Source organism: Hylobates moloch, unplaced genomic scaffold (genome assembly GCF_009828535.3).
Source record: "Hylobates moloch isolate HMO894 unplaced genomic scaffold, HMol_V3 SCAFFOLD_5, whole genome shotgun sequence".
In the NCBI taxonomy this organism is placed as follows: domain Eukaryota; kingdom Metazoa; phylum Chordata; class Mammalia; order Primates; family Hylobatidae; genus Hylobates; species Hylobates moloch.
In genome coordinates this window covers 15,753,766-15,772,137 of record NW_026652280.1, presented here as the reverse complement: position 1 = coordinate 15,772,137, position 18,372 = coordinate 15,753,766, and the positions used below count along the sequence as shown (strand labels likewise).

General features: G+C 38.7%; 1 protein-coding gene across 2 annotated transcripts; it reads left to right on the top strand.

The window, feature by feature from the left end:
- Positions 1-210: 210 nt before the first annotated feature.
- SERPINB2 (serpin family B member 2) lies at positions 211-16,440 on the top strand. Of its 2 annotated transcripts, XM_032152096.2 has the most exons (9): positions 211-276; positions 2,352-2,609; positions 3,960-4,136; positions 7,812-7,931; positions 9,646-9,774; positions 10,285-10,402; positions 14,292-14,434; positions 14,955-15,119; positions 15,452-16,440. In XM_032152096.2, the coding sequence occupies exons 3-9, from the start codon at positions 3,969-3,971 to the stop codon at positions 15,854-15,856; spliced, it is 1,248 nt and encodes a 415-aa protein (XP_032007987.1). In that variant the 5' UTR covers positions 211-276; positions 2,352-2,609; positions 3,960-3,968; the 3' UTR covers positions 15,857-16,440. The 2 variants fall into 2 exon arrangements, with proteins under 2 accessions (XP_032007987.1, XP_032007986.1); XM_032152095.2 differs by lacking the exon at positions 2,352-2,609.
- The last annotated feature ends 1,932 nt before the right edge of the window (positions 16,441-18,372 follow it).

Below are 18,372 nucleotides of genomic sequence, written 5' to 3'. Positions count from 1 at the left end.
ATTGACAAATTCTTAAGTTTCAGAGTGACCTCATCCTCCCCCAAAATTTCTTAAACTATGCCTTTACGAACAAGTATTTCTATTCTAATGATGTCTTCCTGACTAAAATGTTGAATCATTCAAAGGACACAGATCAAAAGAGAGGGAAAAAAAAAATGCCATGTGGGAGGGGCAAAGCTGTATAAAACCAGTCATTACCATGTCTGAACTGTAACAACTCTCAGAGGAGCATTGCCCGTCAGACAGCAACTCAGAGACTAACCAGAGAACAACCAGGTATCTCAATGATTTCCATGCCATCTCTATGGGAAATAGGATTTCATGTTTTCTCTTCCTCATGCTGGTATTAATAGATTGAAAGTTTCGATGTGGGGTGTTTGTAGAGGGAGAGTAAAATTTAAGTGGTGTTTTCTTGTTTAGTTGTTTACTTGAAAATATTTTATTTCAAGATTTGAATTAAATTTATAAGGTTTAATTTTGAATCTCAGAGGCCAACAAATACCTATGTAGCATTAACCAAAACAAAATGTACACTCGGATTGTGATGTCAATTTTATTGAACAGGTTAGAATATATATATTCTCTGCTAGCTACTGTTTTGACACTAAATTTGATGGAAACAACTAGATACATTAAAATATTTTCATTTAAGCAATTGAATGTAATCTCTACATTGTATATAAATAATAGGAAAAGAAGACTTCATTTGCACCTTAAATGAAAAAGCAGGAACTGCAAAAATTAAGTAGCAATTTGGGCTGGGTCAGTCTAGTACAACAATATGTTTATTGAGTTTAGTTCAATAATGGGTCAATTTAGTGAAAGAGAATAATCAGCCAAAGTAGTTGCAGGGCTGACTGAAGTATGGTTCAGTAAATAACTTAATACCCCATAAAAAGATACTTATTCATTATGAAAGCCATCAACTAGGAGAAATTGCTTTTAATTTTATTGGGGGAAATGTAGCAGTATTTGATGAGATATTCCCTTGAAACTGTTGTTTTCTCTTAGTTCTCATTAATTTTTGTGGTCAATTTCAAAATATTTCCACTATCTAATTGTAAACAAAATTTGTTTTAAATGCTACAGCAAACTCCAATCTAACATCCAGCGCTAATAGGGTGAGAGACAATAATGGCCGGGTGCCTGGTGACCCCTCCCGAATTCTTCCTTCCCTGTGCCAAGTTTCAGTGGTGCATTTGTCAACTTGTGTTGCAGGAACCAACACAAGCACCACCAGGAAGCCCAGCCCTGCATATTATTCCCATTAATTCATCCCAGTAATACTATTAAACCTTAATTAAGAGCACAATATTTGGACATTAATGAGATCATATAAATTACTATAATGTTAAAAAATTCACAACAGGTATACCTGTTCCAGGAGGCTGTGGTATTTCACAATACTCCATGACTTCAATTTTGCATTGTTTTGAAAGATTTTCATTCAAACATAAAGTATGGCCTTATCTGAGAGTCAGGAAACACTGCATATGGGTGCCTTCATAGAGTTCTAAAATTATGAAACTCTCAGACCTTATTTGAAAAGTTTGTAGGAAAGCATTAGACTTGGAATCAGAAGTCTGTGATCCAGTCTAGGCTTCTGAAATGGACCAGCGGTGCAATCTCTATTTTCATATTTTCATTCATATTACAGAAATTACTAAGCCTTACTGGACAGGTAATTATGCAAATTAAAAAGGGAGCTGAAGGAATTTGGTAACTGCCATATAGACATCAAATATTATTTTTACATTAAATGTAATTAATTACACCTTATTTAAAAATATAATTGAAACTATTTTTTTGAAAGAAGTAAACACATCCAGGAAAATTTGATTCTGTTCTTATTAACTTTTTTCTTTATCAAGTTACCTTAAATTCTAACTTAGTATTAACAGAACTTTCTGATAGTTTGTCTTTAGAGTTAAATATTTTTACAATCAAAGTTACTAACTATGTGGATTGTTACAAAGAATCCAGTATGAATTGTTACAAAGAATCATGTATTTAGGTATGGGAGAAGTCTAAATTTACCTTTCTGGGTCTGATCTCTTATTTACATTTTTTACATGGGGATCAAGAAATATTTTATTTATGTTATTAATACTCAATTTGTTTCCAAAAGATATTGAGATAATTAATTTTAAAAATCTATACAATAAATCTATTTAATTATGAAGACAATTTTAAATTTTAAGAGGAAGAGGAACAAATTTTTGAGCCATCCAATGTAATCTAGTATCTATGATGAAGCAAGAGGAAAAAAAAAAAGTGACTTTTTTTTCGTAATAAGCCTTCTAGCAGAATTACAGGTTTACTACTTTTTTCTTTTGACTTCCTCTTTCTAGCATTTCTTGCACCACAACTTGCTTAAGCTCTTACACTTCATAGTGAAGCTATGCATCACCGAGTGAAGCAATGTGGAACACTGGAAAGAGTGGGCTTCCTTAGACAGACCTGGGCTTGAATCCCTGCTCCGCTACCTACCAGCTGTGTGACCTTATACAAGTTACTTAATGTTTCTGGGCATCAGGATATAATCCATAAAATAGGGAGAATCACCTCTACCTCATACAGATTCTGTAAAGATTAAATGAGGAGAGGAGGTGAGAGAGTTTTAGGGATACGTTTTATTTAATTTACTATTTTTGTCTTGATAAAGTAGTCTGGTTGTATTCCAGATGAGACATTTTAATACAAATAAATTCCAATCACTTTCTTAAGAAAACAAAAGAGTTCATGAACCAAGGGTTCACACAAGAAAGAAGTGACCACTGGTCCTTGTTGGAGAGCCTTGCCGTGTGAGACCACAGGTGTAGACAGCCAAGACCAGAGCCAGAGGACATGCTTCCTCCTGGGTACTTCCAGCCCCTACCCAGTTCTGGGAAGGCACTGTCATAAGAAGGTTTCCTGAGGGATGATCAGTATCAGCATTTTTTGGTATATTTATGTATTTTGATAATTATCGGGTATGTTGCAAGCTATGATGAAAGCAAAACATACAGCTGGAAAGACAATCATCGGTCAGGACCAAAAAACACACACACCTTGGGTGTGAGCGTGCATTCGTGCATTCAGTTGCCTGCAGAGCCTGAGGTCAGGGAAGGTCTCAGATGGTTCATACCTTGGTGTATATATGAGTTTCATAGGCCTGGGATTAAGGATGATCCCTGCAATCTTACCTGGCATTGACTTTCTACCTGGTGGGGTGGCAGAAGAAGGGTGTCTTCTAGTCCTCCCAGCAATGAACTCCCCAGTATAGAAAGCCTTTTTTAGTAAGGCTGTGGTATGTGTGGTGCATATAGGGAAGGGGTTCTGGGATAGGGGCTGGGTGAAAGTCCAAACCTTCAAACAATGAGTCAAAGTCACTTTAGAAGCAGGAAAGTAGAAAGAAGATTGACCGTCTTACCAGATGCAACAAGGTATGTATGCAGGTGGCATACATTTCAATATGTGTATATCTTACTGTGTGGCAGTGTGTGTGGTGTGGATGTGTGCGTTGTGCTTGTGGGGGCAGCATAGAAGTTGAGAGCATGATCCTAGGGTCTGCCTATCTGGCTTCAATTCCTACTCCTGTCCCTATATATTGTCACTGTTATTCTATGGAATGCCACAAGGTGTCACTGCTCATCGTACAAAACACTTCATGTATCTCAGGACTGGCTGTGTAATTTACAGGGTCTGGTGCACAATGAAAATGTGGACCTTTTGTTTAAAATTATCAAGAATTTCAAGATGGCAGTAGGAGGGCATTTGGCTAAACAAGGGGCTTTTTACGGCTGCACAGGTGGTATGTCCATGAAGCTGTCCCTGCGCTGCCTCATGTTGTTCCATGAGGAAGAACAGACAGGGAATCTGTCCCTACACAGAGTGCAGCCTGTCCTACTGTGCTGACCTCACCCAAAATGTTACCTCATGTTTCAGAGCTGTTTTTTTCTTCCTCTCTTTGCTTCTAGATTGAAACAATGGAGGACCTTTGTGTGGCAAACACACTCTTTGCCCTCAATTTATTCAAGCATCTGGCAAAAGCAAGCCCCACCCAGAACCTCTTCCTCTCCCCATGGAGCATCTCGTCCACCATGGCCATGGTCTACATGGGCTCCAGGGGCAGCACCGAAGACCAGATGGCCAAGGTGAGTTTGAGCTGAAGCTCCACATTTGGGCCGAGTGGTTCCTGAATGGAATTGGAGAACTGCTCTTGTTTTATGCTAAAGACATTTTGACTCAGGAGGTCAGCAATCATCACAGGTAATGAAGCACTGATCCTTACAACACAAATTCCTTAGATTCAAATCTATAAGACAGCCAAACCCCTAGATCCCTCAACTGTAGCTGTTGAAGGCATACGGGAGTTGAATAGCCTGCAAGGCTGGAAACAGTTATGAGTGACCACATCTTATATTTTAATAATATAATATTCTTATTTTTCAAAGTTAGTGTTTCGTACCCATTATCTCATTCAGTTTTAAGACAGATCTCATTTTACAGATGAGAGCCCTGGTGGTGTCAGTGAAGGCCCCACTGTCTCCTAACCCCTAGCCTGGGCTCCTTCCAATTACTCTGCCACTGTGGTGTTTGTTCCCTATTCCTAAGAAGAATTCCTCCTAATAATGTTAAAAGAGTATCACAAAGGGGGGAAAAAAAAAAACATACCAGGGTGGTGCTCACTATACCCACAGGATGCATGGATAGTGTTGTAGCTGCAGAAGGTCATGCCTGTGAGGTGACGGTAGCAGAATGAGACCTGGCATTATGCATGGCCAGCCCTGAAAACCAAGGTGGATGGGATGCACAACATCATCATGAGGGATTTCTGCAAGGCCACTGCCTGCCTTCCTTGGTGAATGGACACGGACTCAGTCAGGAAACTCTTTCCACTGAGTCTGGGCCCTTGAAATTATGCTGGACTACTTCAATTATACACTGCAATCGTCACTGCAATAGACACTCAGCACATACAAAATTCTTGTGATCATGTTATTTCCCAGGTTAGTGACCTCGATGTGGCCATGATATCATTAATATTCCTTTGCATTCGCACACACAAACATTAACATTAAATGCTTTAAGGACAAGCACGCATTGTGCATGCAGTCACACCAAGATGCCACCGGCTGGTTTCCAGTTTCCCACGAGAATGTGCCTGAGTGTAAATACATTCTTTCCATGCACACGGTAACCTATGTAAGGTGGGCCTCATTTGAAGTTCGAAGTTTCACAGAGAGAGCATTGGCCAATCTTGCTGCAGGAAGACAAGGGATGGGTGAATCAATCTCTGTGTTTGTGACAGTTTAAACATTGAGACTTACAACAAAACTCAATTGCTCAACTCCCTGACACAAGTAGTCTTTTGCAATATTCTTTCCCCATTATTTTTTATTTTTTGCCTTGAAAGAATGAAGATAGTAAATTGGCACAAAAACTTTAGAAACATCAGGTCTTAGGTTTTTTTCTTTTTTCCTTTCTTTTTTTTGAGACGGAGTTGCCCTGTCGCCCAGGCTGGAGTGCAGTGGCGCGATCTTGGCTCACTGCAACCTCCGCCTCCCGGGTTCAAGCCATTCTCCTGCCTCAGCCTCCAGAGTAGCTGGGATTACAGGCACCTGCCACGATGCCTGTCTAATTTTTGTATTAGTAGAGACGGGGTTTCACCATCTTGGCCAGGCTGGTCTCAAACTCCTGACCTTGTGATCCACCTGCCTCGGCCTCCCAAAGTGCTGGGATTACAGGCGTGAGCCACCGCACCTGGCCTAGGTTTTTTTGTTGTTTTTTTTTTTTTTTGTTTGTTTGTTTTAAATGTAAAGGAATCAGTAGCAATATATTTTGGGAGCAAATGCTAAATGAAGTGCTCTGGGTTGTTAAAGTAAAAATCTTGATTTTGGTACTAGAGGAAAATAAAACGATCGCTCTGGACACAAGACAGCTTTTCTGTATCTAAGAAGTGCTTTAAGCCTTTGGGACTATGCGAGGATTCTATATAGTCTTTTTTTTTTGAGACTCTCTATATATAGTCTTTTTACAACTCTGTTGCATGTGTAGATTTTGAAATTCAAATGTTAATATGATTGCTTCCCAAATAAAAAGAAAAAGACATTTATTGGCTTGGAGAAAGAAGCACAGACTTTGGGGACAGATGTATCTGTGTTTGAGTCATGGCTTTGTTTCTTACTACATGTGTGAGGACATTGAAACCATTTGCATCTCAGTTTTCTCATTTACAAAATGGGAATAAAAATGTGTAGCATGCAAGACAGTTGTGAAGATTAGAGATACTATGTAAGGCACTTAGTAGCAGTCGCTGTAATAACAACCAGTACTTATTAGTGCCTTAGCCAGGCATCTTTCTAAGAACTTCTTATAAAGTTACTCACATAAGACAAAATATTATGAGGTAGGTATGATGATTACCATACTCATTTTACAGATGAGGGAATCGGGGCAAGAAGAGGCCACACAGTTGAGAATTGCTGTAGCTGTTAGAAGTGGTACATTTGTAGTGAAAGAAAAGAATACATAAAAAGGAATAAGCTCTTGGACGGCATAGGTCTGTGGGAATTAGGATACAAGCTCTTTTCCTTATAGTGAGACAACAGACCCATCTAGGCCAAACTGCCTCACTGTTTTCTCCGTGGCCTTCGCATGGACTAGGGGCAGCTCCCAGTCCCACTTTTGCTGGGACATCTTCCTGAGTGACTTTAACACTGATTCAGGAAGCCTTTGGTGCTAGCCCAAAGAACCCTGATTTAAGGGTCAATTTCCTTGGAAGAGAGGAAAACCAGCCAAGCTGTTGTAGGAAATATTCTTCTTTTACGTGAGGGCGGAGTTGCACCGCTTGTTTCCAGAGAGTACTAGGCGGGAGTTACGATGTATGACTCAAAGAGCAGAAAAAGACCTCACAAACACTATCACCTCTCCTTCTAGCCCAGAAATTCACCAACTTGCTGGACAAGGCTGCCTTAATTAACTTCATTAGCAGTACCCCAACCATCAAGCCACTTACCAGATCAGCTTCTCCTCAGAGACCCCATAGGGAGGTGCTGCAGGACCAAGGGTTCCCAAGGAGGTTGGATGGGGTGGGTGGCTGGGAGGCAGGGCCAGCTTGCAGGTATTAAGACTGGCAGATCAAGGCAGGCAGGCAGCAGTGTTGTGGGAAGGGGATCTGAGGAAGCTTCAGAGGGGACAGTCCTTGCTGCCAGCTTCCCCGTGTCAGCCGAAACTGCCTACTTACCATACAAAGAGATTGGCGGTGTCATCAGACCAACTTGTCCCTCACATGGACATTAATTTGTCTGTGTATGAATATGGTATGTGTAAATATTCTAGGTGAACCCCGTTAATGCTGCATGACCTGTTTTATGCCTTAGCTGACTCTGGCTTATAGTTTTTGACAGATTGAAAGCATTTTGTGTATAAGGCCACTGAAAAGAGAGAGACACACAAGGTTCTGAGTTAATCTTGTGACTTTCTTCAAAATACTGGCATTTTTTTTTCAAGGCCATTTATTGGTTGGATATAATTTAGATAATTTGGGGAAGAGGTTTTAAATCATTTCATAATAACAATTTGTTTTCCAAAATGGCCAGGATATAAATTAATCTAAAACACCTCATGCTGTTTTCTATAAGGGAAATTTAGGTTGGCTGATACTTTTATATTACACAGAAAGAGTATTGAGTATCTATGCTTGTTCCCCGTGTATAAGGGCAGAGAAAAGATCTAGGACCATTTTAGAGCCACCTGATGGCCATCCGTTTTAAAAGTTCAGCAAATCCGTGGGCAAGTGTAACCATTTTCTCTAATTCTGATTGCAGGTGCTTCAGTTTAATGAAGTGGGAGCCAATGCATTTACCCCCATGACTCCAGAGAACTTTACCAGCTGTGGGTTCATGCAGCAGATCCAGAAGGGTACTTATCCTGATGCGATTTTGCAGGTATCTGACTTATTGGTCCATATTTCTTTTGTAGTTTATTTTTGCAATCTTCCTGTCTTAAAGCCACAGCGTTAGACTGGGAAGGAAGCAAATATACCCTCCCCCATTCACAGAAAGAAAACTAAGACTCAGAGTCATTAAGAAAAACATGTCCTAAGGTGATACCCATAATGAGAGACGAGCCAGGGCAGAATCCAGACTTCATGAGTTTTAGGCCAAGCCTATTTATTTCTAAATTCTCTCACGCCTCTCTGTCATTGGTGAGGTATGTGTAATTTATTGTAAATCCACAGTAAAGACTCCTAGAATACACCTGTATGGATAAGGATTTCCAGAGGAGAGAGGGTAGGGACTGACAATTGATTGAGAAATGGCGAAAGGCCGGGCCCGATGATTGCATGAGAAATCACTGACCTTCAGGTATCTTTCCTTCTATCTATCTAATCTATCATCTATCATTGATCTCTCTCATCTATCTTACCTATCATACATCTATCAATCCTATCTATCTATATATTTATCTATTTTATCTATCATCTATTTATCATCTATCTTCTCTGTCATCTATCTTATCTATTAATCAATCTGCTATCTCAGGGAGTAATACCTTTCCTCAGTACTCCATTTCCTTAAATGTCAGCTATCCAGTTAAATTATCAAACCTGAGTATAGACTGCTCCTGTTGGTAACCAACTTCCACAGTCATGCTTATGAGGTAGATTATGAAGAGGTATCTCCCAAAGCTCTCTTTCTGGTCACTCTGATGCTCCTTCTACCCATTGCCCAGGGAATTATGGGCTAGAGCAGGTGGACAGGACCCTGATCATGTGGAGATTCCACCAGGTGTTCTGCAGTACCTGGCAGTCCATCAGGAGGGCTCTGTGCCCTGCCCTAGGACAGGCTGCTGCTGTGACCAAGCCCTGTGTCTGACATGGTGGTTACAAACTTCAGGTTGAGGACTGAAATAACCACTCACTGTTGTGGTTTTCTAAAACCCATGTTTTCCACTGCATAGTTTGCCCCATAAAATAGGTATCTAGAGAAGCTATATGAACTTTGTAAGATCATTACTAAGGCAACATTTCCTCCCCGCCAGCTTTACTGAGGTATAATGGACAAATAAAAATTGTGCATGTTCAAGATGTACAGTGTGATGACTTGCTATACCTATACATTGTGAAATGATTACAGTCAAATTAATGAACACATCCATCACTACAATTACCTACTATTTGTATGTATGTGTGTATGTATAGTGAGGACACTTAAAAAATATATTCTTCACAAATTTCAAGTAAACAGTTTTATTAACTATAACTATTAATGAACACCATCTTATTAACTATAGTCATTATACTGTCCATTAGATCCCCAGAACTTATCCATCTTATAAATACAACAAAAATTCCTTAGAGAACTTGAAGTTTAGGAAACTGAAAAGGGGCCTTTCTTCTAGGCTGTTGGTCACCTCCTGGTTAAATCCAATCCATAGACACAGCAAAATTTGAAAGAAATTAAAATTCACCTTATTAGTTTCAATGTACCACATCCTTATTGAAATAATTTTCTCAAAGATTCCTCTAAAGTACCAAAAATAAAGTATGTATTAATATAGCATTTCATGATTGTATTCAAAAACTATTATCATGGCTTAAGAACTATCTTGTTTAGTAGTCCTGTGTTATATAGAGAGAATTCCTTCTTTCTGTTCAAGGCACAAGCTGCAGATAAAATCCATTCATCCTTCCGCTCTCTCAGCTCTGCAATCAATGCATCCACAGGGGATTATTTATTGGAAAGTGTCAATAAGCTGTTTGGTGAGAAGTCTGCGAGCTTCAGGGAAGTAAGTGAAACCTGTAATTGAAATGACTGGATCCCAAACAAGTAATGAAGTAACTTTCAAAGCAATTCTCTGCAATTCTACAGTTCATAAAAGCAGAGTTGAAATTCCACACCAGCTCCCTAGGGCTGGCCTTGCATAACAGCTGCCCTTCCTGTACCCTCTGGGGCTTCCTCCTCTTCCTCTTCCCGTTGCAAATGTCCCAATCGCAGAGTCATAAATCAGGAAAACAAATGCAACTGTTTTCTAGAGACACTATCCCCCAAATCAAACCTCTTTCCTTTTATTCTGTCTCTATAATGCAAAGAGTGCAAGAGGGTGGATAGAGTTGGGGCGGGAGTGTGGACAAGTGGGTCTGCACTCTTTCCCCCTTCAGCACCTGCCTTCCATAGCCAACCTCCACTCCTACCCTACCCCAGTCTCCTAATCTCAATAGGAAGAACGTAATTCACAATTACGCCATGGCTTGTTTGGTATGTATTTTATGTAACCATCATTTTCTTGCTTTAAAAGGAATATATTCGACTCTGTCAGAAATATTACTCCTCAGAGCCCCAGGCAGTAGACTTCCTAGAACGTGCAGAAGAAGCCAGAAAAAAGATTAATTCCTGGGTCAAGACTCAAACCAAAGGTAAAACCAAGAAAATATTTTCTTTTCTTCTTTCTAGTTAGAAAACTCTGATCTATCTTTTTCCATCCATGAACTTAGCCCTCACCCCTTTACAATTTGTCCAACTTATTTACTTTGGTGGATGCAACTTTATTCTTGATTAGCTCAGTGGTGTTTTAACTGAGAAGAAATAATTGAGGCCTACTAATAGAAGACATATGGTTAGTACTTAAATATTTGATTTTGGATACTGCTTTAGGATAGAATACAAAAGGAGGCAGAAGCTTTCAAAATAGGAAATACCAGCACTGAAATAATTGAGTCTATGCCCACTGTGGACAAAAAGAAAACAAGGCTTGACCTTGAGCTTAGTAAATGGTGTGAGCTATAAAGAATACAGGCAGTGGAGGAGGGAAGAATCATAAAATTATTTTCAGTCTTTCTTCTCTTTCACCATTCAAAGCCAATCCATTGTCAAGTTTTTTTGGTCTCTGCTTCATCCCTCCTGGATTACCTAAGTCGTGTCTACCATTTTAACTCATGCTCTTAATTCTTTCACAGGCTCCAGCCTCCCTTTGTATATTTTACAATGAATAAATTGTTTAATTGAATCACTTATTCATTGTAATTTAGTTCATTAAATCATTTATTCATTAAATTCATTCATTCATTAAGTTCAATTAAGTTCATTCACTTAGTCAACAAATATTTATCCACCACACACCATGTGCCAGAAACTATACATGGAGATAAAGATAAAAATGGTAAATCCTGCCACCATAGAGCTTATAGAGGAGGCATTCAGTCATGTTGGCAATTGCTATAGAGTAGTAGTCAGTGCTTTTATTGAGAAGTACAGGCGCTATGTGGGAGTACACACGAAAGGCATCTGACTGGATTTAAAAATGTTTAAATTGTAATTGGGAAGACAGGCTGGAGCCGGCCAGGTGGAGGGCGCATGTCTCAGGGGAGGTTTCCAGACAGAGTGCACAGAACACGCAAAGGTCTAGAGGTAACCCTAAGGAGAAAAATAGAGTCTGGTCTGACTGGAGTGTGGGGGGCCAAGGGAAGGAGGTGAAATTAAAGAGGTGATGCAACACACTTATTATGCTATTCCCACACTAAAAACTGTCAGTGACCTCCTACTGTTCTCAGGAGAAGGTCTCATTCTTTACCTTGACTTTGGAGTTCTCAGTAATCCAGTTGACTGTGTTTGGCTACCACTGGCCCCTGGAGCTCCCATAAACACTCATTGCTGCCTCTAGACTTTGTTTCTGAGGATGCCTCAACTACAGGATTTAAGTTGCAGTTTAAATTGCAGCCAAAGCCTTACTCTTTCCTGGAAGTGTCTCCCAATCATTTCCTGATCTTTTCTTCTTCTCGTCTCCTCATTGGCTTTTTCAGCCTCACAAGTCATGTTAATGTTAGCCATATATGGCCTTAAACAATTATGGAACTGATTTTTGCTAGTTTGCTTTGCTTTTCCTCTCAGGCTCTAATTATTTTTGGGTAGGGCCAGTATGTCACACTTGTCCTGTGTCCCCACAAAAATTTACACAGTTTTTTGCTGACAGTGACAATCCTTTATTCTTCTGAATTTCCAAGTAGAGTTGTAGGCCTTAAGTAAACGATTGCTGAATAATAACATATAAATGTATTTCTAAGAAATAGAGATGATTATGAATTCAGAATTGCGTATTTCATTCATTTATGATCTGTTAGGATTGGAAATATCCTAAGAGAGCTCCTATCCATCTGACCAATTTGTGGTTGGAGCACCATGTTCCCAAGGGATTAGCCGGCTCCCCTAAGATCCCACTGGTAGTGGTAAAGCCAGGGTTGCTTCTTCTTCTGATCCTTAGCCTAACTCCAGAATTCCTCAACTGGATATTTAAAAATTTTAATAACTTATGTTCTTAAGGATTTTCATTTAACTCTGATGTTTAAGACATTGTTTCAAGAAATAGTTTGGTGTCTTGCTTTATTAGTTACCGCAATGGAAAATGCACATAAACGAAGTTCTATGGGATTTCAACAAAATATATTTATTTGTTTATCTGAAAATAATTGATTTCCTTTTAGTTCTTCATTTTCATTGTGGATTTGTGAAATACTGTTCTAAAATATTGACAGACCACTGACAGAAAGGAAGCAGAGAAAGATGATTTAAAGCAATAAAAGTTCAAGTAAAAATGGAGAGCAAAATTAAAGAGACACATGGAAGTTTTGCTTTCTTTAAAGAACGGCATGAATTGTTTTTCTCTTTAGACATTGTGCTAAACGGCTGTAAGTCAATCAGTTATTTTGCCAAAATGCCAAGCAGCTATTTTGGCAGATAGTTTTACCAGCTTTTGTAAGAATTGGAGATAATTGTCTGTTTCATCATGTTATGATCAAATACTAGTTTTATCATATATATCACAACATTACTATACCCCAATACTAACCAAAAATTTTAATAGCTTGGGAAATATATTGAATGTATATATTAAATGAATACATTGAAGATGAAACTGATGCAAGGCAGGCAAGCTCCAAAGTGGGGCTCAGCCTTCAAGGGTTCTTGGCTTCACCCAGGAAAGTATTCAAGGGTGAGCTGGAGGTAGGGTAGAAGAAAACAGCTTTATTGAAGTGGCAGTGTTACAGCTCCATGATTCCTCCTGCAGAGCAGGGCTACCCAGGCACTGTGCTGAGAGGCACAGCTCAGGGCAGTTTTGGGGTCATATTTATACTTACTTTTAATTACATGTAGATTAAGGGGCAGTTTATGCAGAAATTTCTAGGGAAGGGAGAGTAGCTTTTGGGCCATCAGGTCATTACCACGGAAAGAGATGGTAACTCCAAGGTGTTGCCATTACAATGCTAAACTGACATGGTACACTGCTTCCACCCTGTCCCTGGTCCCTGTTTTAGCTAGCCCTCAATTTGGCCTGGTATCTAAACCCTGCCTCCAGAGTCAGGTCCCACCTCCTACTTCAAAACCACATTGACCTATTAACCTGTTAAAAGTCTTGTATTTGTTAGTAGTTTTGATTGTGGAAGCAGAATTTTTACAAGCTTACCAGCACTGTAACGCTGGGAAGACTGCTAACCTAGTGGTGTCATTTTGCATAAAATGACACTAATAAAACCCACCTAATAAGTATCAAAATAATGTATTTTGATGCTTGGAATACTGCAGAGCAAGTACTAACTATAAACAGACTGCTTCTTAAACCAATTTCAGTTTTTTAAATGACCACACTCAGTTGTCATTGTTTCTGTCAATCTTCTCCGACTTACTCCTTCACTCCCTTCTCTGTATGATCATAGTACTCAATATGTTATTTAGCTCAATTACAGAAGTTATCACACAGGGTTTCACAACTGATTTTGAATGTCTCTCCCAGTGTTCTAGGCTCATCCAGGATAATTCTTCCTTTCTCATCTCTTATATCTGCACTACTTTTAATTTAGGTCTAGCATATTTTTAAAAAAATGTTTTTGAATAAATGAGTAAGTCAGATCCTCAGACTGTCTAGACCAGATCTAGCAGTATATGATATATTTTGGAAAGGCACTATTATATTCCCTAAGAGCCTGTCTTTCACTTGCTTCTGATTTGAGTAACTTTCAACTGCAAAGCTTTGAGAAAACAATATAAAAGGAAGTGAAAATCTCCATTCCAAATTTGATAGGAGGTCTAAATTTTAAATGCATTATTTCTTCATTTTTTCTTGGATTTTGCAAGCTTTTGAGAAATTTGTTTCAATTTTAATTTTGCTTTAAATAAATCTAAAGAAAAACTTTAGCTTGAAGATTAACATCTCTGCAATTTGACGAATTTAGTTTGATGGCTACTCAGAAGATTCAGTAAGTAATTTCACAGTTCTTGATTATGAAACCTAAATATATGTTATGTTTTCTGTAGGCAAAATCCCAAACTTGTTACCTGAAGGTTCTGTAGATGGGGATACCAGGATGGTCCTGGTGAATGCTGTCTACTTCAAAGGAAAGTGGAAAACTCCATTTGAGAAGAAACTAAATGGGCTTTATCCTTTCCGTGTAAACTCGGTATGAGACAACAAAATACATCTTCCTAGCATGTATTTTAGGGCCTTTGACAAGATACAGACAGAAAAATTAGAGACCGCTCATTAGAGACTTGCTAGTTAGAAGTTATGCATGTTGGACAGTTGATTGACTCTTTAAAACAGTATAGGTAGAGGGGAAGACCATGGCTTTTTAATTACACATGCCCAGACTCCAACGTTGGCTCTACCACTTAGTTCAAAGGGCTGTAAATATTGAGACATGGCACAGTTCCTGGCCCATAGTAAGAACTAAGCAAGTGTTTTAGAATTATGGTTGTCATTACCATTGTTGTCCATCTTACTAAATAATGGGTATAAAATTGAACAAGCTAATAACATCAGAGTACCCACTGTAAGGATGTACAAATAATGTATTTTGTTGATTTAAAAAAATCACATTTATCCAACACTAAATTAGAACTCATCCTCCTTTATGTCTAATTGTAAATCTCTTGATATCTTATAATCGACTACCATATTTTACCTTTTGATAATATTAGACTCAGCGCACAGCTGTACAGATGATGTACTTGCGTGAAAAGCTAAACATTGGATATATAGAAGACCTAAAGGCTCAGATTCTAGAACTCCCATATGCTGGAGATGTTAGCATGTTCTTGTTGCTTCCAGATGAAATTGCCGATGTGTCCACTGGCTTGGAGCTGGTAAGACATTCAGATATTTAAGTTTCTGGGACTAAACCTACCTTTCGTGAGATGAATATATACTCCTTACAAATGGTGTGGTAATTTCTTATGGAAATATATGAAACAGTTGATAGTAAATATGGCATGCCTCTACATTTCATTCAAAGCCTTAACTATGTCATACGTATTACCTTCTTGTAAAAATCTGACCAATCTGTTAACTTTCTATATCACCCTCTCACAATATAGTAAAGTCATTGAGTTTTAATATTAGACTTAAAGTTGTTTTCTTTCTTTTCTAATACTTGCTGTATTTTCTTTTGTTTGTTTTGTTTTGTTTTGCTTTGTAGCTGGAAAGTGAAATAACCTATGACAAACTCAACAAGTGGACCAGCAAAGACAAAATGGCTGAAGATGATGTTGAGGTATACATACCCCAGTTCAAATTAGAAGAGCATTATGAACTCAAATCCATTCTGAGAAGCATGGGCATGGAGGATGCCTTCAACAAGGGACAGGCCAATTTCTCAGGGATGTCGGAGCGGAATGACCTGTTTCTTTCTGAAGTGTTCCACCAAGCCATGGTGGATGTGAATGAGGAGGGCACTGAAGCAGCCGCTGGTACAGGAGGTGTTATGACAGGGAGAACAGGTCATGGAGGCCCACAGTTTGTGGCAGATCATCCTTTTCTTTTCCTTATTATGCATAAAATAACCAAGTGCATTTTATTTTTTGGCAGATTTTCCTCACCCTAAAACTAAGCGTGCTGTTTCTGCAAAAGATTTTTGTAGATGAGCTGTGTGCCTCAGAATTGCTATTTCAAATTGCCAAAAATTTAGAGATGTTTTCTACGTATTTCTGTTCTTCTGAACAACTTCTGCTACACAATAAATAAAAACACGGAAATAATTAGACAATTGTCTATTATAACATGACAACCCTATTAATCATTTGGTCTTCTAAAATGGGATCATGCCCATTTAGATTTTCCTTACTATCAGTTTATTTTTATAACATTAACTTTTACTTTGTTATTTATTATTTTATATAATGGTGAGTTTTTAAATTATTGCTCACTGTCTATTTAATGTAGCTAATAAAGCTATAGAAACACATGATCAGTTAATTTCCTATCTAAAAAATGCCTTTACTTTTTCTCATAATGAAGAATAAGTAGGTATCCCTCCATGCCCTTCTATAATAAATATCTGGAAAAAAACATTAAACAATAGGCAAATATATGTTATGTGCATTTCTAGCAATACATACCACATATATATGTCTGTATCTTATATTCACTTGCAAGTATATAATAAATAAACCTGCTTCCAAACAACAATACATTTGTTGTCATTTCATTAGGTCTGCAGATCATAGACCTTGACTCCTAGGAGTTGAGCATCATGACTCACTTGTGAGAACTCAGAGAAAATAGACAAGATGAAGGAGCCAAGGGCATAACCACCTTCATTCAAAAAGACCCAATGTTGAGGGTGAGTGGGATGGGGTTGTATGAAAAATGGGTTAGAGCTGCTTTCTCACAGCAGCAAAGACATAGCAATTCAGAATAGTCTGGGTTAGAGTCCTTTGGGGAAACCACTGTCTAAACGTTAAGGACACCAGGATTTGAAAGGGATGCCAGCAAACTCAAACCACACCGAGTATGGCCAAGAGATCTTTATTGGAGAGGTTGAGGTCAGGTCGCGCAGGAGAGAGAGCTGCTGGTGTGCTGGGTTTTATATCCCTTGGGCCTACGTGGGGCGGGCCCAAGGGAAGGCGGGAGATGCTTCTTTCTGATTGGCCCTCCTTTGGCGGGTTCAGACAGTGCCCGGTCAAGGAGGGGAGAAGAACCCGGAACCGGTGCCATTAAGGTACCCCTGTTACCTAACAGGATTAATGACCAAGTCCAGTGGTCCAGACACAGAAGAAGGCCTCAGTCATTAAGCTGAGAGTTGCAGGCAGTGAAGATGGGAGATGGGCTGGGTGCAAGAGCAGGAGGGGAAACATAAGATGGCTCCTTCTAAGGGTGTCTGTTTCTAATAGCAGTGAATGCCTTTGAGTGAGTCAGAGGCAGAGCAGAACATAATTGAAGACCTGAGAAATAAGGCAAATTGTAAGTTGGGGGTCTGAACAACAGAGTCTGGCTGCAGAAGTGTGGCTGGATCCTGGAAATGTACCACACTCCCTTTGATGGCAGGCAGGGATGCTTGATGCACTAGAACACGGTAGCTAAAGAAGTGGCCTCAAGACTTAGACTCTGCCTCCAAATCCCAGTTGTAACACTTACAAGTAGCTTCACCACATGCCAGCCATAGTGTTTCTTTGTGCTTCAGTTTTCTCTCCGTGAAAACTAAAGAAAAAACTGCTTTTATCATATTGCTATAATGACTAAATGAGTTCATATATATCAAGCAATTAAAAGAATACTTGACATATATAATATTTAATAAATACTAGTGATTACGATCTTTCTTATCTTTGTCAGTAATAAAACTGTCTCACTCTAAGCTGGTCAAACATGAATCACAGAAAATTACTCAGTTAACTTTTTAAGGCTTGAATAATGGTGTATTTCTTCTAATCAGACATTCCTGAAAATTAAGAGTTGCTGTTTCTTGCATTCTTCTACTTACTTTTAATTTCATTTCTCTATGTGCTTTAATAATTCTGCAAGGTGGTAGGTGGTAACTTTGTGAATTATCATGAGTCTTAAAATATCCATATTTCACTCTCATTATTGAGTTAGAGTATGGGTATAGAATTCTGGGTTCCAATTGGTTTTAGCACTTTGAGGGTGTGATTTTATTGTCTTTTTGGTACCCAAAATTGTTGATAGGAAAGTTGATGTTAAGATAATTCTTGCTTCTTATAATTTTCATTTTTTTGTTTTTGATTTTTTTGATATTTTGTTACATGAAGGATATTTTTAAAATTATATTTTAAAAAGCTTATGCTGTTCAGCAGCAGATTTTTCTATCTGGAAACTTATATCTCATTTCAGTTCTGGGAAACCTCAGCCATCACTATGGGCTCAATATATCTTCCCAAAATTTATATGTTGAAACTTTAATCCCAAATGTGATGGTACTTGGAGATGGCTCCTTTGGAAGATAATTAGGGTTAGATGAGGTCATGAGGGCAGAATTCATGATGGAATTACTGCCCTTATAAGGAGCTCTAGGCACCAGATCTTTTTCTGTCTGTCATGTGAGGCTATAGCAAGAAAGAAGTCATTTGTGAATCAGGAAGAGGCCCTCACTAGAACCTGACC